This window comes from Giraffa tippelskirchi, chromosome 11 (genome assembly GCF_054371585.1).
Source record: "Giraffa tippelskirchi isolate mGirTip1 chromosome 11, T2T-mGirTip1v1.2.pri, whole genome shotgun sequence".
Classification (NCBI taxonomy): Eukaryota; Metazoa; Chordata; class Mammalia; order Artiodactyla; family Giraffidae; genus Giraffa; species Giraffa tippelskirchi.
Window position 1 is genome coordinate 123,655,130 of NC_137285.1, and position 22,904 is coordinate 123,678,033.

General features: G+C 53.6%; 1 protein-coding gene and 1 long non-coding RNA gene across 15 annotated transcripts in view; one reads left to right on the forward strand and one right to left on the reverse strand.

The window, feature by feature from the left end:
- The window catches only part of PDE2A (phosphodiesterase 2A), a 98,220-nt gene that overhangs the window by 64,886 nt on the left and 10,430 nt on the right, over positions 1-22,904 (reverse strand). For 2 of the 14 annotated variants that reach the window (XM_081539485.1, XM_081539488.1), the window contains exons 3-5: positions 9,312-9,408; positions 7,270-7,371; positions 2,195-2,267 (exon numbers count right to left, since the gene is read on the reverse strand). In XM_081539485.1, coding sequence (XP_081395611.1) covers positions 2,195-2,213 — 19 coding nt within the window. In that variant the 5' untranslated portion in view covers positions 2,214-2,267; positions 7,270-7,371; positions 9,312-9,408. Of the gene's footprint in view, positions 1-2,194; positions 2,447-7,269; positions 7,566-8,609; positions 8,686-9,311; positions 9,457-22,904 lie in introns of those variants that run through there. The other 12 variants (XM_081539482.1, XM_081539487.1, XM_081539481.1 and 9 more) reach the window with 10 other exon arrangements.
- LOC145525778 (uncharacterized) lies at positions 8,731-15,182 on the forward strand. Its single transcript, XR_014068394.1, has 3 exons — positions 8,731-9,503; positions 11,062-11,227; positions 14,711-15,182. It is a non-coding gene; the product is annotated as an uncharacterized LOC145525778 (long non-coding RNA).

Below are 22,904 nucleotides of genomic sequence, written 5' to 3' on the forward strand. Positions count from 1 at the left end.
ATCTCCTTGGACCCAACAGGGAGGAAAGCAAGGATAGGATGGCAGTCAAGCCCTCCGCACACACACACATTTTTGGGACACCTGCTGTATTTTGCACACTTGAACATCACACACCTTGTTCTTCACCCCAAACATCTTATACACACACTCCCTCACACCCTGTAGCACCCTCCACAGGCCTCCACACTGCCTCACCCCCACACATACCCTTGCTCCCTGGATATCCTTCATACATAAACAGCTCATAGGGAGAAAAGATCACATAATCCACATCACACAGAAAAGTCATCCAGCTCACACACCTACGCTTCACACCACACTCACACTCAACCTCCCACATGCACCTCTCACACCCTACACTCACCTCTCCAAGCACACACACATCCAATTAAATTCAATACACACACACCACCAGACACAGACACACCCTGCATAAATAATGTGCACATCTAACGTCACAACAAAATATCACATGATTATGGGCACACACAGCTCCTTAGCACAGACAGTACTGCCTGCACACTGCCTCCTCCCCACATACACTTGTGTGTGCACATACTCACATACACTTAGTCAACAAGTCTTTGCCTTGGACCCCTAGGCCCTGGCCACTGCACTCTTTCTTACCGAGAGTTGTACCAACAGCCATCACATAGACATATGACACTCAAACACCAACACACATGTCCCAATATATTTCCTGACCAACTCCAGGATGTAACTTGGTGACTTGAAGCCAGTCACCTTGGCTGCAAACACACTCACACATTCACAGCGGCCCTCTCCCCACCCTCTTCAAGTAAGACATCCAGTAAAACCTTTCATTGGGGCCCTGCAGTGGCTTTTCCTGGTTACATACAACAGTTTATAACATAGATATACACACAGTCCCCTGTGTAAGTGGACCCTACAACTACTCCACTCTATGAAGACAGACACACAACCTTGTACACATAAGCTCCCCACACAGGCAACAGTCACTTAAACAGCTACCACTCCACACTCACAACTCAGCCTCCCCAGCTGCACGAGCCATGCAATGCCATATACTCATCGTTCATCATGTGAACCCCAGTGCCCCACTGCATGATCCCCACCCGCCTTAAATCCCTGGGCACCGCCCAAGGGCTGTGTGCTCTATGTTTAGCCCCTTCTACCAGCACCCACACCATGACAACATGGGGAGGGGTGGAGGCTCTGGGGACACTGGCCTGGCATTCTGAGCCAGTCCCCTCACCACCCAAAATCAGAGGCTGACAGAAGGGGAAGGATGACCACATGGAAAGGCCCTAGAACAAAGATAGAAACCTGGAGAAATTGGAGAAGTGATGGGCAGACCAAGAGAAGTGGGCACATGGGCAAGAGAGACCAAACAGGAGAGAAACAGGGGCAGAGAGAGAGGATGCCCAGAAAGATTAGGAGAAGCCAGAAAAGAAACCAGAGAATAAACTGGAGCCAACATACCCAGAGAGAAACAAGAGGAGAGGGTGAAACAAGCCAGAAAAGACTAAGATCTCTCATACAGGAGGGAGGAGGGAAAGCAGGAACAGAGTGGGAGGGGGAACCTGCAGAGAAGAAGAGAGAAACCGAGATGGAAAGGGCATTTAGCCTCAGGGGTGGGGTCTCGTGTGAGGACTGAGTCCAGATGTTTGAGTAGGAACCTGGATGGGGGCATAGATGAGGCTGTGGAGTAGGGGCTCAGGGGCGTGAGGTGAGGCTCCAGCTCTAAGGTGCGGTCCTGGCTGAGAGTTGGGATTCAAGCGTTCTGGGTATATCTGGAATCTGAAAATATATTGGGGGTCTAGGGATATGGGCAGGGGTCCTCTACTATTATGGGAGTCAGGGGGTTCCGGGCTCCGGCAGAATTCTTGGGTGTGCCAGGGGGTCCCACCGTGGATTGGGAGTTCAGTGCTTGGGGTGGGAGTCCCAGATCTGAAACGGGTTCAGAGTCTGGCATGAGGTTTTGAACTGTGAGCTGGGCATTCAAGGTCTCTTTGTATGGGCTGCAATCCCAGCACAGAAGTGGGACTCACAACTGGGGCGGGGGGTGGGGGTGGGGGTTTCATCACCCTAGGAGGGTTGAGGAGCAGGGTGGACCGTGGGGCCGGCGACAGCACGCTCAGCGGAGGACCGGGCCGGGCGCTCACCCAGCACCCGGTTCCCCTCGTGCCCAGAGCGGGCCCCGGCTCCCTACCTGCAGGCTGTCGGCGCATGGCTGCGGCGGTGGCGGCGGCTCGTCCGGCTTGAGGAAGACCTGCTGGCCCCGCCTGAAGAATTGGACAACAGCGATGAGGATGTGGTGCAGCACCAGGACCATGCTCGCAGCAGCCCGCCCGCCCGCCCGCCGGCCCGGCCGCTGCGCTCGGTCGGCGCGTCCGCGACAGCTTCGCCGGGTCCGCGCGAGTGTCCGCTCCGGCCCCGCCCCGAACCGCCCACGTCCCCGCCCCTCGACGGCCTGGCCCCGCCCCTAACCGCCCCTCGACCGGCCCGGCCCCGCCCACCTCCGCGCATCCGTGGACAGCACCTCTCAGCTTGTCCGATCTTCGGACCCCCATCAGAGCCCCCCACCAGCTGTCACTTCCCTTATCTCTCGGCTCTCAAGATTCTTCCGGCTTGTTCCCTACTGGGATCCCTCTCCAGGTAGCCGGCTTTCTGCCTTCGCTCCCTTCTCCTGCTCCTCCGCCACTCCTTTCACTTCCTCTCAGGGGTCGCCTCTCTGAGCCCCTCTCCTGTCTGATCACATCCTCTCCCCCACCACTTACTTATAAAGTCCTGGAGCCGGGCCACAGCCCCAAGGCAGAGAGACCAGTGCAGTGAGGGAGTGGAGGGCGGTCCGCAAGGGGAGATAGAAGGGAAGGGACCACTGGCACGACACATGGAATCCTGGGCTTGCTTTTCTTCCAGGAAAATAGAGGGAATGAGGGAAAATTTTAGAGGTCGCTCGGAGTCGGACAGGCTCTGGGAGCAGTAGCAAATCTAGGAGGGAGACACGTGCGCACCGACACGCGAGCGCACAGATAGATAGGCGCCCCATTCCTGAATCGAGGGTAGGGGCACTGGGCCCCCAGCACTGGGCAGGTAGGTCTGCGTGGGCGTCCCCGCAAGCCGGAGAGGGTGCAGGCCCCAGGGCCACACAGTCCACGGTTCCGCGGTGGGACTTGCGAGCTCGGAGCGCAGTTCTCCGCAGAGCGGCCTCTGTGCTCAGGCGCCTGCGGCAGCCGTGACGCTCCTGCGCCCTCTGCTGTCCCATCGTGGCAGCGCGGCCCGGCCCGATTTGCCATCTGTGCGGGGTGTGGGGGGGTTTCGAGGGGGAAGGGGTCAGCTGGGCTAACTCCCTGCCTGGACCCACCCCATTCCTAGCCTCCGCTTGGCACCAGGACGGCTGAGGCGGTGGGACGTGTCTGGACTGAGGGATGTTTTTGGGTCTCTCTTTGCCTTTGCCAGCTAGCTGCTTACTGCATGACCTTGGTCCGATCCCCTCCCCGGTTGGTTTCTGGGCTTCAGTTTTCCCATCACTTTCACAAGATTGCCAGGAGAATCAACCCCACAATGGTGGGAAGGCAGCCAGAGTCCCCTGACATCCCTCGCTGTGGTCTGACCTGAATCCTTCCCACTGCACTGCAGTCCCCTCTTTCTGCAACTCTCCCCTTATCCCCCACCCCCCTGGCCCCTCTTGGAGGGTGACTCAGTGAACCCCCAGCTTCCCAGCTCCCCACCTTACTGGCCTGATTCATCTGGGTCCTTTCTCCCTGGGGGGTGATTTCCTCAAGGTTGAGTCATTGAACCCAGTCCTGGACACAGTCCAGGCACCAGGCACACAGGCTGAGCAGAGCCCCAGCTGTGCCATCAGCTCAGGGGGAGCCAAGAGTTCTCTCACCTCTCTTTCTGTGGCCCAGCTCTGGACATACCTCTTCCCCTGCTCACACACCTTCAGTGACTCCCTGCTGGCAGCACAGTAAAGCCCAAACCCTCAGCCTGACATGGCAGACCCTCTATAACTTAGATCCAACTTGTTGTTTCAGCTTTGACCCTCTCACCACCATTCCTTAAATTTATGCTGCCTTCTCTATTGGCTGGGTGACAGACTCATTCTCACCTTCAGGCCTTCACTCAACCACCCCAACCCCAATGCCCTCTGGGCCTGCTTATCTTTCAGGGGCCAGTCAGATGCCCATCTTCTCCAGTAGGCCTTCCCTGGATGCTACCTTAGTCCTCTGGGTCCCCTTTCTTGCATCTTTCCTAGGAGTCATGTCTAGGGGCACAGGGAGGGATGGGGAACTCCTTTGTCACCAAGTAATACAGGCCAAGTCAGTGTTTTTTACTGCATCTTCAGACTGGGGGCGATTTGTCCTACTTATTAATGCTGTAGAAAATATTACATGGGCTAAGATGTGCAAAGGTTCTGACCAAAAAGAGAAGGCCTCCTTTCTCTTTTTTTTTTGGCCTCAGCTTCTTGCTCTGTTACGGGGGTGACCAATGTAAGGGCTATTATAAGGACTGAGTCTGAAACCAGTACACAAATCTCTTGGTAAATCCTGAGCATCTACTATCAACTCAATCCTGGGCTCCAGACAGTGCAGGTAGGACAAGGTATCCAGGAGACATCTGTTACAGCCACAGGCCAGAGCTATTTGTTCTTCCGGAGAGGTTATCTCAGACTCCAGAGTCAAGGGCCAACCCTGGCCTGGCACAGCCAGCATCTCTTGGGCTTTAACATTTGCTGAGCACTTACTCTGTGCCTCATAGTTTGTCTTCTCAACAGTACTAGAAGGCAGGACCCATTATTAGTCACATTTAACAGATGAGGAAAACTGAGGCACAGAGAGACTAAGTAACTTGCCCACAGTCACAGAGTTAGTATGTAGTAGAGCCAAAAGTCAAACCTAGGCCATCTGGCTCCAATCTGTGCTTTATATTCATGCTGTCTCTTAAGGAAAGGCATGAGAGAAAATTTAATTTTCCCAGCTCTCCTGTTGTCCCCAAGAATGCAGTCAGGGTCCTATACTCCCAGGCCCTGAGCCCTATGCTCACCTCTGCCGTGAGGAAGCTCAGTTTTAGGGGTGCCTAACCCAGACCCGCAGCCACCTCTTTTCATCTCCCCACCTTACAGGTCACACTAAGCTGTCCAGGGGTCCAGCTACTTCAGACTGGGTATTTTAGGACAAGGTTTCTCAGCTGAGAGTCTGTCAGTCTGAGTACTGGGCCTCTCAACCTCAGGCCCTGTCCAAGAACCAGCCTGTCTCTATTCCTAATAATGACCCCTCTCTGGACACTGCGCTTACAAAGCACTTCCTCATCTGGGTCTGAAGAGCAGACTTTCCTACTTGCCATCTCTCCATTTCAGGGTGTGATGCAAGCAGACCCTCAAGACCCCAAATCTGCTCCCATCCCCCATGACCACGTGTCTGGCTTCCAGGAGCCCATCTGTGCACATGACATGCATCTATCCTCTAGTTGCTGAGTGTGGTCAGACTCCTGGAAGCCTCAGGTTCAAGCCAAGCCCTGTCTGAAGTGCTGGGTGACCTCAGGCAGGGCTCTGGCTCTGTGAAGTTTGGCCTGGTTCTCTCTGAGGACTCAGGCAGTTCAGGTGGAGGAAGGCAGTGTCCAGGGAGGCCTAGCCAGCAGAAGGCAGCTCTCTGGGGCAGGTAGGCCTGCCCGGGCATGCTAAGCCCAAGGACTGTGAGGAAGGGCCAGATCCCAACATGGGGGCTTCTCAGGAGGCAGTGTGCGAGGTTCAGTCTCTCTGTGACTGGAGGTGGAGCCCATGGACTTAAAGGGAGCTCCACCACCCCAGGGGCCCTGCCAGGGGACAATCTGAGAGGCATCTTGGAGGAATTGACATCCCTGCGGGTTGTGCATCCAGCTAGAGCCCGCCCTCAGTGCTTCAGCCCAGAGAGGGCACACCCTGGTGAGCCACTGGTTAGCGCTGGTGTGTGCACACAGTGTGTGCGTGCACACAGGCTGTGAGCATGATGTGGGTGACGGCAGAAGAGGCAGAGTACAGGTTTGTAACTTTGTATCTGTAAGGATGTACAGTGCTTCCATGGTAGAGCTGAACTCATGTATGTGTACAGAGATATGTATCTACAGAAATATGCATATATGTGTGTGCAGACAGGTATGTGTACACAGGTATGAGTGTGTATGAACACATGCAAGTATATATGTACAGTTGTGCGTGTGCACAAGTGTCCATATATGGCCCATAGATGCATTCATGTATAAATGTATGTGCAAATGTGTGAGTCTGTGTGTACTCAAATTCACACTTAACAGAGGTGCTGCTCATGTCACTAGCCCAGGTCAGCTGTGGGTGTCCACAGGCACTGGCCCCAGATGTGGGGGTGACCCCTACAGAGAAAGGATCTGGCCACAGGCAGGTGCTGGGGACAATGTGGATCTGGGTTCAGAGCAGGTAGGGCCAGCTCCCAGAGCCTCCACAGCAGCTCTGAGTGGGAAAGTGCATAGGCTGAGTGAACTCAGGCTCAAGGGACAAGGGTTGGCGGGGTGGCCAACCACAGGTCTCATCCATCCCCATGTTATCTGCATACACATTTGTCTTCTCTGCAGCAGATGGCCAGCTCCATGACCTTAGAGGGGGAAGGGAGCCTGGAGGATTCTAGTCTAGACTAGTCCTGCTGCTGCTGCTAAGTCGCTTCAGTCGTGTCCGACTCTATGCGACTCTATGCAGCCCACCAGGCTCCTCTGTCCACAGGATTCTCTAGGCAAGAATACTGGAGTGGGTTGCTAGACTAGTCCAGGACCACCAACTCCCATATGGGCTGAGGTCCAGGGGACTCAGGCCTTGGCACACCTCGATATCTGCCCCCTATTTTCTACAAACCCCAAGAGTCTTCTGCCACACAAAGCTGTCCCAGAAGACACACAATAATCTATACAATTACTATCTTTTTATAGATACACATACACACTCCATCACTCCTACACACACACACTCCTATACTGAGACTCATCCCTTTACACATGCTCACATGGCTCCAGCACATGGAACACTAATGGGCACAGCTGCCCTAGTGCCTCCTTTGGGGACCACTGTGTCTTCTTCTCTCTGATGTCCATATCTGCTGGAGTGATCTTTTCGTCCCTTAAGTCTGACTCTTCCTCACCCACACCCACATGGCTCCCCACTGCCCACAGCGTAAAGTTGGAGTTCTGGTCCTGGCCTTCATCCTCCTTAACCCCGCCTCCAAACCATCCTTTCATACTCTACCCACACTCTGTCTTCTGGCCACACCCCTCACCACTCACCAATCCTCCAACCAGCACATCTGTACTTTTGCCAGGCACTATGCTGTCAGCTCCAGGGGACAGGGCTCTCTTTCCGTTTTGCTCATTGCTGTGGCTCCACACCTAGAACAAGGCTTGACCCAGAGGAATTGCTCAAAAAGACATCTGTGGACTGTAGGAATCAGTAGTAGAAACTTCCACCCAACCTGATCTGCCACCTTTGAAGGACTTGCCCAGCTGTATTTGTTTCCTTAGGTGCCTCTCCCACCAGACCCAAAAGAGACTGGGGTCTAATTCAGCTCCACGTGTCTGTGTCCACGTCTGTTTCCGGCACAGGGCCAGGCACACAGAGCAGGAGTGGGGGGTGGGGCTGCAGATTGTGACCCCGCCTTAACAAAGCACAAGGATGTCTAGAAGGGGCGGCCCCCTGGGCCAATCATACAAAGCCCACCTTTCCCTACTTCAGCCCCTTTCTGAAGTCATCCTGACTTGCAATCCAGCTTCTGCTTGCATGCTCCCAGGGATGGGGAGCTCACTTTCCTGGCAGCCGACTCCTGCCCATGTGGGATGGCTCTGCCTGACGCTGACTCCTCCCACAGCACCATCCTGTCAAATCCTGATCATCCTGAGCCATGATTCCCATGGAAACTGGGAAGGAAGACGAGCAAAAGGAAAGGCAGATCCCAGCTGTCTCAACAGCTCCACCAGCCTTTCCAGCCTTGGGCAGAGGTGGGAAAAGGAGCTCGTTCCTCTCAGCCTACCTCAGGCTACTATAGGCAGGTGGGTTCAGGGTGCTCAGGATCCCCCAACCCAAACCACTATCCTCAGGAGGCTGGGGCAGTGCAGAGAGAGTGTGGTGCTGAGAATCACTACCACAGACTCCGCTGAGCACTATCCCCCCACCGAGCCCACTCTTTCTCTCATCCCCCAAGCTCCCACCTACCCCATTGCCTCCCCTCACAGGTGCCTCCTGACCTCCAGTCTGCAGGACCCCAAGGAGCTGCTGTAACTCTAGCTCTAAGAATGTCCCATGGGATGCTTCCTCCTGACCCCTGTTGGGCAGGCTGCGTGGATGAAGGCAAGCAGGTCCTTGGCCAAGGATGGCTTCCAGAGTCCCACCCAGCACCACCTGGACAGCTGCAGGGCATGAGCTGCCCAGCTTTCCTTCACCGGCTATTCCTGGTCTGGCCCTTCTCCAGAGGTGCCTTGGGCTGCAGTTGGTCACTGACCCCAGTGCCCCATGCACGTGGACACACACACACACATCAGGACTGCTCAGAGCTGAGCCCATGAGGGATGCCAAGGCACAAGAAATTCTAAGCAACAGGGACCCAAAGCCCCATGCTCTGAAAACTCTCTACCTATTCAGACACAGTCATAGAGGGAGACCCAGTGTGTGTCTTCCAGGTTCCAAGAACTCCCAGAACTTTGTGATCTAAGAAAATCAGAGCTTCTATTGTAAATCCCATTATTAGAAAACTCTGTGCTTTTTACAGCCTATGAATGGAGAGCCTGGAGCCCTGAGAATGTTGGAGCCCAAGATCCTAACACTCTATTATTCTAACTGCCTATAACATCAAGACTCTAGGACTCCAGCTCCAGGGGTTTCCATGGCCCTCAGAGCTTGCTGGTCTGTGGGCTGCCTCTCTGTGAATACTGGTGAGGAGAGGGCCCCTGTGAGCCCCCACACTTGCCTTCCAGCCTCCACCTTTTGTTCACACCACTATCCATGCCTAAGGTTCCATCGCCCTCATCTCTGCTAATTAAATCTGAGACAACTTTGAAGGGGCAGGAACAACAATGCCATCAGGGACTACCTACTAAGTGCCAGGCCCACACAAGTGATTCTCTTATTTAATCATCTTTATATTATTAGCCCAACTTTACAGTTGATAAAACCACAGTCCCAGGACAGGAGGTCATTTGTCTAAAGTCACACAGCTAGAAATAGTAGAACAGCGACCCAAACCTGGCCCCTTGCAAATGTATGCCTCTGAGAAGAGCCCAGAGGGGAGAGGGCTCCTTCTTTGACTTCAGGACCACAATTGAGCAGCTCCTCTCACCCCAGTGGCTCCCCAAGTTCCAGAAGGCAGAGACTGTGGTCTCCTCTTCTCCCCTCTTCAAGCTGGAGGCAGCCCAGAGACGGCTATGTTTCCTGTCCTGATTGATCGAAAGGAGCTCGATCAGCCAAGACTCCGTGCGGGACCGGCAGACGTGGCATTTTGTTTCTAGGCACCCGTCGCTATGGAAGCCAGGTGCTGCCAGCCCAAGGCCTAGCAACGAGGCCCTGCGTGGTGAGGGGTGGAGGGCAATTGTCAGGGGCCTCGAAGGCAACCAGCAAGAGAGAGAGGGAGGGTGGACCACTCCGCTTTCCAGGCTGGAGGGCTGTACGTGCTGCTCTGGCTGGGCTTGCGAGGGGAGGAAGGGAGGCAGAGAAGACAGGACCAGGCAGGTCCTAAGAGACAGAGACCCAGAGACAAGGCCAGAGAGAGACTTACAGAGACAGCAAAAGACAGAGACACTGTCAGAGAGAGGGAGATTCAGAAAGGTGGAGGAAGACAAGAGCTGAGACTCTGAGACACGCAAGTGATAGAGAGGAACTGACTCTCAGACAAGCCCAGCTCCTGCAAGGGGGGAAAGGGTGTGCCAGGGAGCAGGAGGCAGCCGCAGGGGAATGACAGAGATGGATTGAAGTGTGACAAAAGGAGATAAGCCCGAGGCAGGAGGCAATACAGAGACAGAATAAAGGAAGAGAGGACTAGGGATAGAGGAGCAGAGGGGTTGGGCAACGGGACTGGGGGCAGAGCAGACAGCGGCAGGGGCAGTATGGGGACAAAAGGCACTGGGATCACAGGAGTCCTAGGCTGGCCCCAGTCCCAAGTTCCTCCTCCTGGGTCTGCCCATCTGTGGCATGGAGGTCACCAGCCTTATACCACCACCCCACCACCAAGCCTCTCCCCTAGAACACAGAATCGTCCAGGTACAGACCCTCAGAAGAGAGGCTGGTCAGAGAGGTTCCATGTCTCTCTTACCCCACCCCCCGGGACAGGTCTTGCCCAAGCTCATACAGTAGGGCAGTGTCCGGAACAGTAGCAAGTCAGGCCCTGGGAATCCCAGTCCTGAACTCCGTGCCCACACCCATCGGAGACAGACCAGGCCTTGGTGCCCCGTGGAGTCACCGTCAGTACAGAGAGGTCCACTGTCCTCCCACTCTTCTCCCCAGATTGAGAGAGAAGATGACAGAGCCTGCAATGGGATCCCCTTACTACCTTCTTCCTCAACAACAGGCTCTGTGTCAGGACAGTGGGGACCCAAGGTGGAGCAGATGGCGTCCAGGGTAGAGATGGACCACAGCTGTGGCTCTTGGGGCTGTGAACAGGGAAGGCAGGCTCTGGGGAACCCAAGGGAGCATGGCCCTTTGTGGGCAGGGAAATGGCAGGCACTGGACAGGTGACATCTCATTTAATCCTCTTGGGGACCTGCCACAGATGAGAAGACAGAGGCCCCCAGGTAGAAAGTGACTTGCCCTAACCAGCACCAGCCAGCAGGTGCCTGAACCAGGACTTGAACCCAGGTCTCTTGGGGGCCAGTGCAAGTTGGAGGGCCTGGTGGAGGTCCCTCTGCCAGGATGGAAGCAGCTCCAGGAAGGGGGTGACCCAGACCTAGTCAGGGGCCCTTCCCAGTAGGAAGGTGGGGAGTGTCCCAACCACTCCTCCCAGCACCAGCTGTTCCCTTCCCCATGTCAGAAAGATGATAATGCTTGGCTAGACTCTGTCACTTGTCAGGTACTAATCTCTCTCCCTCCTCTCTCAGAGCTAAATTGTTCCTGCCATTGTTAACACTGTCAGTGGGACCCGACAGTCCCTCTGGAAGCTCGGGTATCCTCAGAGGCATCCCATCCACCCCCATCAGCCTCACTCTCTGCAGACTCCCGAGGGAGGAACCAGCAAAGACTAAGCTCCTATTGCATGCCCTGGTGGTATGAAGCACTTTACATTCATTATCTTATTAAATTGGCCATAGAGGTCTATGAAGGCCCACTCCCACCTCCGGCAACACCTGGCCCCTGACCTCCCTGCCTGACCTCTCCTGACCTCGAAGCAGCCACCCCAGGATCAGCCTCTAGAGCACAGTAACCCCACAGGAGTGGGTGCACATAGGTGTCTGGGAACAGATAGCTTGATTCCCAGCTGCAGTGCCCATGGTGGGGGGCAGCGGGGAGAACACGGGGAAGGTGTAGGGTTGGCAAAGTAGGGGGAAGGGGACAGACAGGGGACCTATGCCAGCCTCACTCCACATACACACACCCCGCACGTGGAACCTGGGCTGCATCCCAGATGATCAACCCACAGCGCCACACTCCCCTGGGCCCAGGTTCCTGGAAGGTGGTGCTGCAGGGGTAAATAATTGATCGACTGCCTCTCAGCCTCCTCTTCCTACTGCCTAGAGGCTGCCTCCTCCATGCAGCCTCCATGGCTGATCAGTGTCACTGTCAGGGTGAGAGTCTGGGGGCAGCCTGTGGACAATAAGTAGTGACCCCTCATCTCTTCCTCAGCCCAGCACTCTCTCTACTCCTTAGGAACCAGGTCCAGGGAGATAGGCGGAGCAGGGGTCCACACAGAGGCTGGTGTTCATGCATGCACATGTGTGCATGTGCTCATGTGTGTGTGTGCACTTGTGTGCATGCATAAGTCAGTAGAACAGAGAAGTGACAAATACAAAAGTGAGCCAATATGACCTGGGTTCAAATCCCATTTCCTCCATCTTCTGGATATGTGACTCTTTGCAAGTTACTTAACCTCTCTGAGCCTCAGTTTCCTTATCTGTACATTGGCGTTATCAACAGTAATCAACTAACTGAATGAGGTTATACTTGCAGAGCTCTGGCACAATGCTTGGCATACAGTATTTTTTGATACATGAAAGCTTTTAATACTGTTACTGTGAGCAAGTGTGTGTGCTCACATGTGTATATGCACATGTGTGCTCACATGTGTATATGCACATGTATGCATGTATAAGTTCCCTTGGAAGTTCTGGTGGGGATTTCTGGCCTGTAGCAAGGGGGTGTAAACAGCTTCCTGACCCCTGACTCCCCTAGAGTAGGGCCTGCAGCCACACTTTCAGCTTGGCCTTAGAGAAGGGGGACCTGTTGCACCCCAAAAAACCCACCCGCACTGGGTGAGGTCATGTGGAAAGATGGATGGCTTGGAGAACCCCAGGCAGGACTGGTGATTAGGAGGCTAAAGCCCAGCATCCGGAAAGGAATGGGAGGGAGGCTGAGACATGGGGCCATCCATCAAAGCTGGCAGGCCCGGCAAGGCTGCACAGTGGGATGAAGAGAGGCAAGGGACAGCTTTGGGTGGGGGAAGTGTGGACAAGCTAAGGGCCAGGCAGTCAGGCCCAGTCTGCTTCTGATCTGTTACTGAGTGAGTCACTGTTACCTTGGGACCTCAGTGTTCAGGGACCTCTTCATCAGAACAATGGAGCTAAATGTCTCCTCTCAGCCCAGATGAGTTCCAGCCTCAGCAGGCCCAATAGCAGATGCCAGAACCAGGAAGAACCCTTAGGGGAGTGTGAGGGGCTCAGAGTGGCCTTTGCCTCTTATATCAGTGCCCAACTCAGCCGAAGTTCCCTGAAAGTGTAACGTAAGGGGACGTGGCACTGTGTGGGGCTGGGAGCCCAAAGATTCAAGCTTGATTCAATTTCTAACTCTAATTTCTTGCTGACCTTAGCCAAGCCCCTGAATTCCTCCAGGGCCTTACCTGGATGCCCTCCTCCACTACCCTCTCACCCACACCCAATCCTTCCAAGGTAGGAAGGGCCATAAGCACAACCCATACCTATGCAAATTTCCTTAAATCTGAGGGCAAACTCATTCACGGGCCTCCCCACCCACTGGAGGTAGTGGTTACCTGGGAAAATTCAGGTCAGCAAGTCGGGGGCAAGAAGCCCTAGCTGGGGTCTAGCGGACCCTAGCAGAGCCCATAGTCTCAGGCTGTCCCTGAGGACCTCATTGAGCTGAATCCAGTCACTTTCCCTCTCTGGGCCTCAGTTTTCCCATCCCTAAAATGGGATGGGAACAAGCAACAACAACAACATTCTTCAGGGGCTCCTCTTCCCCTGTGAGAAAAACTGACAACTCCTCACTGCATCGACTCCTTCCCAATCCTTCCCCAGGCTCCATTCCTCCTGTGCTCCCCACAGCAGACCCCACACTTAGGCTGTTCTAGACTTTCATCAATCCCCCATCCCTCTTTATGTTTCACCTATGCACTTATACCTCATGGTTTAACCAGTTCACCTCTGGACCTCTGTCTCTCCTCTTTTTTTGATCAGTGGTGTGACTTGCAGTAGGGGAACTAAGGGTCTTGGCAGTGAAAGCCTCGAGTCCTAACCATTTCCAGGGACTGCCAGGGAATTCCCTGGACCTCTGTCTCTCCATTGGAAAATCTCCTGCTCAATCACCAGGGATGGAAGAGGTATCACACCCTCTGCAAAGCCATTGGCACAGACCCTGGTAGGGCTAAGCCAGGACTACCCCCTTCACAGAGCCACCAGTGGCCAACACACCTTCTCTGGAGCCTAGACCAGGAAGTGTCTATGTCCCCACCTCACTCTGAGCTCCCAAGGGTGAGGGTCAGGCTGGGCCTCATTCCCCGACTTAGGGGTGTGTGTGAAGGTGGTGGGCAGCTCAGGACCTTGGACAGGGAAGGGGCTTAGGGGTATGGAAGGAAGCAATGAAGGAGGAAGGAATGAAAAGAGATGTGAAAGGAGGATGAGAGAAACAGCTGTCTCCAAGGTCCCTGTGGAGCTAACAATCTGAATGAACTCTAGTCCTCTCCAGATGGAGCCCCTGTGTCTGGTCCTGCCCTACCCTCTCTCCCCTTTGGCCCCTGTCACACACACACATCAGTCCCAAGGCCCAGAGTCAAAGGGATCTCTGGCCTCTGCCACTGTACTCTGACTGGAGGCTAAGGACATGCCTGGTCGTCATAGTGATGCTGAGATGCTGTCATCACTAATTCATCGCCTGAGCTCTGAAAGGCCGTGAGGTGTGAGGAGAGCTGGTCAGAACTGATCAGAGTGGTCACTGGGGGCAGGAGCCTTGGGGCTCTGGGCCTGGGGGAGGGTCATCTGTGTCCTTCTCTCAGCCTCCCAATGCTCTGGTAGGAAGGAGGAGGGCAGACCCTTCCCCGGGCTGTCCTTTGCACCTACTGTGTGCCTATCTCAGTCGAATCTCATAGGTGGGGGTCAGTGGAGGCCGGAATAGGAAGTTCCCATCCTGGGGCCAGTGAGCAGATGTCCAGGCCCTGCAGTGCTCACTCAACAGAGCAGGGGGACGTCCCTCCTCATGTCACAGGGGCTGAGAAGGGGTGGAGGGAAGTGAACCCATGTTGTGCCCTCTCCAGGCAGGCATGTGCCAGGCATTCCTAAGAAGTAACTCATTTAATCCCCCCAGGACACCAACAGAGTCGGAATTGCTACCACATTTTGCAGATGCCTGGCTGTTCAGGACACCCCACACTGCCCTCTTCTGTCTCCTCTGAACTCCCAGTGATGGTGGGTGAAGGTCCTAGTCTCCCCAGTCAGACTGGACTGCTGGCTCCTCCTCCCACCGGGGTTGTGGAGGGCACATACGGTGGACCCTTCATCCCAGCAAGTCTCCTGGTCACACAGGAAACACAAGTTGGGGCTGTCCATGGTCCTGAACCCTCCCAGGCCTCTCCTCGGAAGTCTGCCTTTTTTCTGTTGGAAGTCACCTGTTCCTCTCAGCCTGAGAGAGAAAGGGCAAATGCCACCTGTGAGGCACCCCTGCCCTCTACTCACCAAGTTCCTTTATTCACAAAACCTCAAAACAAGGAGCCCATATGGATCTGGAGAATGGAAATGAAACTAACATCTATTCACTCAATAAGCATTTATTGAACGCCTACTATGTGTGGCCCTGTGAATGAAGCTTGGGATACATTACACAAAACAGACTTAATTCCTGCCCTTTGGAGGTTTGGGTCCTGTAAAGTCAGTACTGGGGTTTGCTTCACATGTCACAGTAATCCATTTGATCCTTACAATATATACAAAGGGGGATATTCTTATGCCCATTTTACAGTGAAGAAAATAGAAGCTTGGAGGTGATAAAGGAACTTCCCAAGGCCACACAGCTAGTACCCAGTAAAGGTGGGATTCAAACCAAGACTTGTCTGACCCCAAGTGTATTAGTCGCTCAGTTGTGTCCGACTCTGTGACCCCATGGACTGTAGCTCACCAGGTTCCTCTGTCCATGGGATTTTCCAGGCAAGAATACTGGAGTAGGTTGCCATTTCTTACTTCAGGGGATCTTCCTGACTCAAGGATTGAACCCGCATCTCTTGTGTCTCCTGCTTTGGCAGGTGGATTCTTTACTACTGCGCCACCTGGAATCCCTGTCTGACCCCAAGTCTCATTCTTATTCTGTTCCTGGGTGGAGAGGGGCTCACAGACATAGTGTCTGCCCTCAGAGAGCTCATAATCTGTTTACCTGTCCCAGCTCTTCAAGGAGCACCACTGGGAAGTGTTCTTTGAGTCTTATCTGAATCCCTTCTGCTGCAGCTCTGATTTACCCTCTCTTTGTTGGGACCTCAGTGGGCAGAGGATCAGCTTTCATCTCCTTGCAGACACCTGGGGTCCTCCCATGAGCTCTCAGTCTTTTCTCCACCCCCACCTTATTCAGAGGCCTCCCTCCACAGGAGGGAGTGAGGTGTGTGCTCTAAAAATACCTTAATCTCTCCCTGCTCGTGCTCTAATTAAGCTGAGTGAGTCACTACTTTAAGTAATTTATTGCTAGTTACATAATTGCTTTAATATTTGGTTCTGAGAGTGGGGAACAAAAGAGCCCCCTTCTTTTAGGGGAATCGCTGGTCCCAGAGGGGTTTATGGTCCCTGGTGGGGGAGATAAGAAGTGGAATCATGTTTCACAAGCCCCTGCTTGGACAATATGTGGCCATTTCCACCTGGGCCATGGGGCACATCTGATTCCAGGAGGGGAGGGTTTTGGGAAACACCACCCCCCTAATCTCTGTCATCCACACTGTGGATTTCTGAGGCCACCACTCCCAGCTGACCCAGCCCTTAGACCCAGGACTGACCCTCAGGACACTGTGGCCTGAGCATCCCTGCCCTTCCCTGGCCTCTGGCTCCTCACCAGTCCACAGGAACTAAGGCTCAGAGAGGACAAGCCATTCCTTGGTGTCTCCCAGCATGCAAAAGCAGTCCTTGTTCTGTGCCCAGGTTATCAGCTCAAGGAAAACCAGCACCTCTCACAGCCCTGGAAGACATCACCCCCAAGGGGTACTGACTGCAAAGGGCACAGGGAAAGTCTCAGGAGATGATAAAAATAATCTTTTTTGTGATTGAAATAATGATGGTTATATGACTGTATAGATTCACCAAAACTCATTGAACCATACAGTTTAAATTGGTGATTTTACTGTATGTAAACTATACCTCAATAAAGTGGATGTGAAGAATTTTTTAAAGAAGTCACACCCCCACCTTCTGGGCCATAGTATAAAAGCCATGCAGAATTGGCATCCATGTGGAAACTGAGGCAAGGAGGTGCAGAAAACCAGCTACGGAAGGCACACAGTAGGTGCTCACACCACAGACGTTGGTTTCACTCAGTTCCAATTAGCAAGGACTCACCAGGCACCTCCTGGGTGCACTTGGCTTGATCTCATTAGCTCCCCTGCTCTCACGCGGGCCCCAGGGATGGAGCTGAACTGAGCACAGGTGCATCACACGCTTTGTCTCAGTTCATCCTCACAGCAGCCCTAATAAGGGGGGCTCTATTATGGTCCCCCTTTTACAGAAGAGGGAACAAAGGCGGCAGAACTCAACACAGATCCTGCAGCTAAGAGGTGGAGGAGTTGAGAGCTGAACCAGGAGGCAGTGCCCAAGGCTTGGGCTCATGATCACTTGTCTCCGCCACCTCCCTTTCCCACTCTAAGTGGTGGGGGTTAGGAAGCCATACACGGAGGATGTGCCTCTGACCCAAGGCCTTCATTAATGAGGTTTTCACTAGGCTTAGAAGTGGAGGTGGAGCACACCCAAACGAAGATGGCAAATGAGCCTTTGTGTGAGCTCAGAGAGGTGGCAAGAAGCTGAGCCGGCTTTGGGAAGGAGGGAACTGGGTCAGGCAACAAGCCTGGAAGAAAGGCAAAAGGAATCAGAATCTGAAAAATGAGGCAGAGGGCATCCGGCTATGCTGGCCGGTATGTTAAATGCCTGCTCAGGCCCAGAGTAGCCAGGGCTCCTCACGGCTATTCCTGACTCACTCTTTCCAAAGTTTCTCGGCCCTAATCGCCCACTCAGAATTTAGTCATCACCTCACCCAGCACAGGCAAAAAGCCTTCATCCCCAAACTTGTAAAGACTGGTTGGAAAACCATCAGTGATGCTATGTGGCAGAGGGGAGCTCCAAGGCTGGGGAGTATGGAAGGGCCACCAAGACCTGGAGAATGATAGGAGTTAGCCATGAAGGGAGGGGCCATTGAGGAAAGGTGTTCCAGGCAAAAGGAACAGCATATGGAACAGCCCAGAGTGAGAGATGCTGGACAGGTGGGGAACCCAAGGGAGCTTGACCTGGCCACCTGATGGGTATTCTGTGTTTATGTGGAGTAGAAGTGTTTCTGCGTGCATGTGCTGAATCCACAACTGTGTTGCGTGTCTGCCTCTGTATACCTGGGTTGTATGCAAGGGTACTGCTGTTCACTCTGTTTCTTTTGTGTTCAGGTCAAACATTACATTGATTCTGTGTCTGTTTCCTGGTGTATTTTGATGTTTCTGTGTGGGGCTCTCCACGCCTGTGGGCCGTGGTCTGCTTCTTCTTGTGTTGGTTTTCTCTTTGCTTGCACTTGTTTCCCCCAGGCCTGGAGCTGTGTGTCTGTGGCCAGGGCTCTTGGTACTAGAGGAGCAGCCTGGGGCTGGGGGTGGCAATGCAGCCTCTCACAATAGCACCTAATGACTGTCAAGCACTCAGTGGGGTGGAAGGCTGCCCTGGAGATGCTAATTATCGCTGATAATGAGTCAGCGGCCTAAGGCCCAGCAGAGGCTGAGAGTGGGTCCCCATTGGCACAGGGCACTCAGATGAGCTGACTGGGCCAAGGCCCCTCACCACCCCAGCACCAGGAGGGGCCATCTCACTGACTCATCTCCCAGGGAGGCCCAAGGACCGGACTCTGAGTAGCAAGAAGGATTGAGATCAAATTCCAGCAGGAAAGTCTAAATGGGAGGACTTTAATCTGATTTGGCAGTGGACATGTCATAAGTATTATTAAGAGACGAGGCAGCAGTGACATAACTTTGTTCCTGGGGGACCATGGTCGGAGAGGGTGGCTTATGGGTGCCATGGATGGGATGAATCAGGGAGGAGTGCCCCTGGAGGGGGATCTTGAGTTGTCACACATCCCTGCATAGGTGGGCAGACACTGGGGAACTAGGGCCCTAGCTCAGGCAGGTGAGCTGGGAGTGGGTGCTGTCACTCCTCCCCTGACCTGTCAATGCCACTCACGTGTCCGGCCAACCCTGATGCAGCCTTCTTGCCCCTCACTTGGGTCTCCACACCAGCCTCCTCACTGGCTCCTCTAACTCTCCCTTCACTTAGGACTTCCTAAACCCAAAGTTTACCATAGCCTGGATGACACTCTTCAGCAGCCCCGGGGCTGCCCAGACAGGGAAGTGGCTCGAGCCCAAGAGCAGATAACTAGTCCACTCACCATGCCCCACTGGACACGACAAAGTGGGTGTTCAGAGGCAGGGCCTGGTTTCTGGCTCCAGCTCTGAGACCTACTGGCTGTGTGACCTTGGGCAAGTGGGCACCCTCTCTGGGTTTCAGTTTCCCATCATCCATTTGTCCCTCCAAATTTCCATCCTTTCTTGCCATTTTCTGTGCCCCAAGGCTGACTTCCAGCACTGCTTCGACAGGCTCCCTTATTCTCTGGCCTCCAATCTGGTTCTGGTGGGAGGGGGTGGTAAGAAGTAAGAGGACCCAGGATATTGACACCCTCACCCACCCCACCTCCTCTGATGGCCTCTGTAGGGCAGCTCTCATCCAGAACCCCAGCTTGGGTCTGGAGCACTCTCCTTGCTCCTCGGGTCTCCCAGATGCTAGTCTTAAGTGCCTCCACATGCCCTGTTGGTTCTCTTAATCCTACCCCACCTCTGTAATCATTGCTTCATCAAACTACCTTCAATTAAACCACCTGAGTATGTCATCTGTTTCCCCTCCACAAAACAGTGCTAGCTCCTTGAAGGATAGTTGAGGTGATTAAAGGTGATTTAAATCTACAGTTGGCCCTCCGTATCTGCAGGTTCTGCATCTATGCATTCAACCAACCATGGATCGAAATATTTGAAAAAAACAAAATCCAGAAAGTTCCACAAGGCAAAACTTGAATTTGCCACTTGCCGGCAACCATTTACACAGTATTTGCATTGTATTTACAACTACTTACAGAGCATTTACATTATATTAGGTACTGTAAGTAATCTAGAGATGATTTAAAGTAAATACACAGGAGGTTATATGCAAATACTAGGACATTTTCTATAAGGGACTTATATCATTGACTTGACAGACATGAATTTGAGCAAGTTCTGGGGACTGGTGATGGACAGGGAAACCTGGCGCGCTGCCGTCCATGGGGTCGCAAAGAGTCGGACACAACTGAGCAACTGAAATGATAAGGGACTTGAGCTTTCTTGGAGTTTGGTGTCCACAGAGGATCCTGGAACCATCCCCCCACCAGCATACAAAGGGCACTCTGTAAACATTAGTTCTCTCCATCTAGCCTCTAAGCCCCATCCCACTTGAAGTTCTAAGATAGCTCTGCATTCTCTCTGGCTTTGGAAGGATGCAATACTGGGCTGCCTGCTCCTCTCCTCTCCTACCCTAATTCCTGCCCAGCCCCCAGCCCTAGGAAGCCTCCACACTGCCTCACTCACAGCCAAAGTCTGAGCCCCCAGCCAGCAGCCTCCCACCCTAGACTCCCCACGACTCAGCACAAAGGAAGCTGCCTCCTGTCTGCCCTGTCTGCTGTCTGCTCCTTCCCTAAGAGTGCTGAACCAGCAAAACCTTTGCAGAGTGGCCCAGCCCTAGCCATTGCACTCCCATCTCCACCAGATCATCCTCACAGCCAGTTCCCCTGCCTCCAACTCCAAATCTCCAGGAAGACAGATTTCTCTTGCATTCCCCCAAGGAGAGGGAGCTCTCTGCCTCCAGCTGGATGGTCTCGTCTCACACCTTCCCGCTGCCCAGGCTGCCAGGGGGAGCACTCTGGAGTTCAAAAACCTCCCCTTGCCTGACAGCATGTCCTTCTCTGGCCCCTCCATGGCAGCTACAGACTGAACGAACTTCAGAGACTTTGCCACCAACTTCCCTGCTAGGACAGGAGTCTCACTGGCTGCCTCCCTAACTAGGCTGCCCAGCCCCTGCTCATACCTGCCCACCCCATGGACAGGAAGCCCATCCTTCCTTCCCTAGGGCAGACTCTCCCCCTATGGGGCTGCCCTGCACCCCCACATTGAGCCAAGCTGAGCCTCCAGGACTCCCCCAGGGCCCAGCACTGTCTCAGTACTAAGAGCCCATGGAGAGATTTTAGGGAAAGCCTTGAATGTTAGAACACTCAAAACCTAAAAAGGTGTCTGATGCAAAGATGAGGACACTGAGGCTTCTAGAGAAGGCCCCTCCCTGGTCCTGCCCCACTGCTGGATTCTCCTCCATTGAGCCTCTATGCTCTGCGGAGAGACAGACTTCATAGGTTCCCGGAGGACTCTCACAGCAGGCAGAAGCTCTGGTAGAAACTTCAGAGGCAGCATCTGAGGCCTAGGAGGGGTGAAAATGCCCAGGTACAGGGGTGGCCTCCTGCCACAGACTTGACTCTCTACCCTGAGCTCCCTTCCTGCTCCAGGCTAGAGGGAGGGAGGTATCCCAGGCCAGACATAACCCCTCTCTGTGCTCCAAGCCCTGATACCCTTCCCTGGATCCTGCAGTATAATCTTGGGTTAATCACTAGCCCCTCTCTGGGCTTCAATATTTGCATTTATATAATGAGAAGATTGGACTGAGAGTCCCTGAAACTTTCTAATAGGGCACAGGTGTGGCCATTAAAAGTTCACAGGAGAATGGAAGCTAGACACCTCTCAGCTATGTCCAGCATCTCAATATGATGGCTCAGTATCCTGGCTGGCCCTACCTGAGTCTGAATATAGAGACAATCTGCTCCTTCCAGGGCCTTCACTGACTAGGAGCAGGCCAGAGTCCCCAAAGGGAAGCCCAGCCCCACACATGACAGCCCATTCAGCCTAAGTCTACACACAACTTTTCTCTTTCTTTAGACAGGTGGTACCCAGGAGACAAAGGGTTGAGTAACTATACTTTGGGTGTGGCCTTGCTGTCAGCAGAGCAGGTATTTGAGCCTTCACACATACCCACTCATCTGTGCTCTCCTGCTCAGACATGGACACCCACATAATCAGACATAGACATCTATACACATTTTTACCAGAACAACGTGCATAACACTCTATACACAGGTACACATACACACAAGCCACACCAGCACGCGTATAACCATCTAACAATAAATCGGGCATAAGAATGGACATTCACATGTTCACACATATAAATATGCCCACACTTTTATACAACACTGATCCAAATGCTCTCACCTTCTCAGAGCCATATATACACACATACAACTGGAAGGCCACATTAACACACACAGAAACACAAAGAAATCAACCAACCTCGCCCTCACCTCAGTATCAGGGAAATCCCCATGCAGTAGAAATCCAGACACCATCTATAATTTCAATCTAAATCCATTTCCAAATCTAAACCTGCCCCAGAACTGTAAGGAACAAATTTCTTGCCTCTAGGCTCAACCCCTCCAGTGTATCTGTCCCTGTTGCGTGGGGTCCAGCCTCTCTTCAGCCTATCTCCCTAGGTTATTTCAGCAGGGCCCTCGCACCTTCCAGCACAACGCAAGTGGAGAACAATGGGTTCTCCTCTCCCTACCCTTCATCTCTACTCCTTATCCTTCAAACTTGAAGACCCAGGCTAGAATGGACTTATGTGATAGCACCCCTGCTGGAGATATGTGGCATTACAGCACAGCTCTAAGGTAACCTGGTCATCACTCCCCAGGCTGTGGTGGAGGGCAATAGTTAGAAGCCAGAGGAAGAAGAGGAAGTGGGGGGCGGGGGCGGGGGAGGGCGGCGTGGGGGAGGAAGGAGAGGTTGAGAAGAAGCCTACCAGAGGAAGAGAGCAAAGTGCTGGGAGCACCAGGAGTGGAGTTCAGAAGCCTCAGGCCATCTCGGGTTTCTCCACCTCCATCCAGTCAGTCCAAGCCTCCCCAAGACCAGCTCTAATCAGTTCCTTCCTCTGCTCAGAACCCTTGGGTAAATCCTGGTGAGCCACAGCAAGAAGTCCAAACTCAGTCTGGAGCTAGGCCTCTGGGGCTGACCAGTCCGTCTCTTAGTCTCATATCCCAAGGAGCCCAACCCTGGCCTTCTCACCTTTGAGCCAGGTCTTTGCTCAGCTGTTCCTCTGCTGAGATGTCTAATTGTCCATATCTTGTCTGTCCTTTGAAGCCTGGCCTTTGCCATCTGGGACAA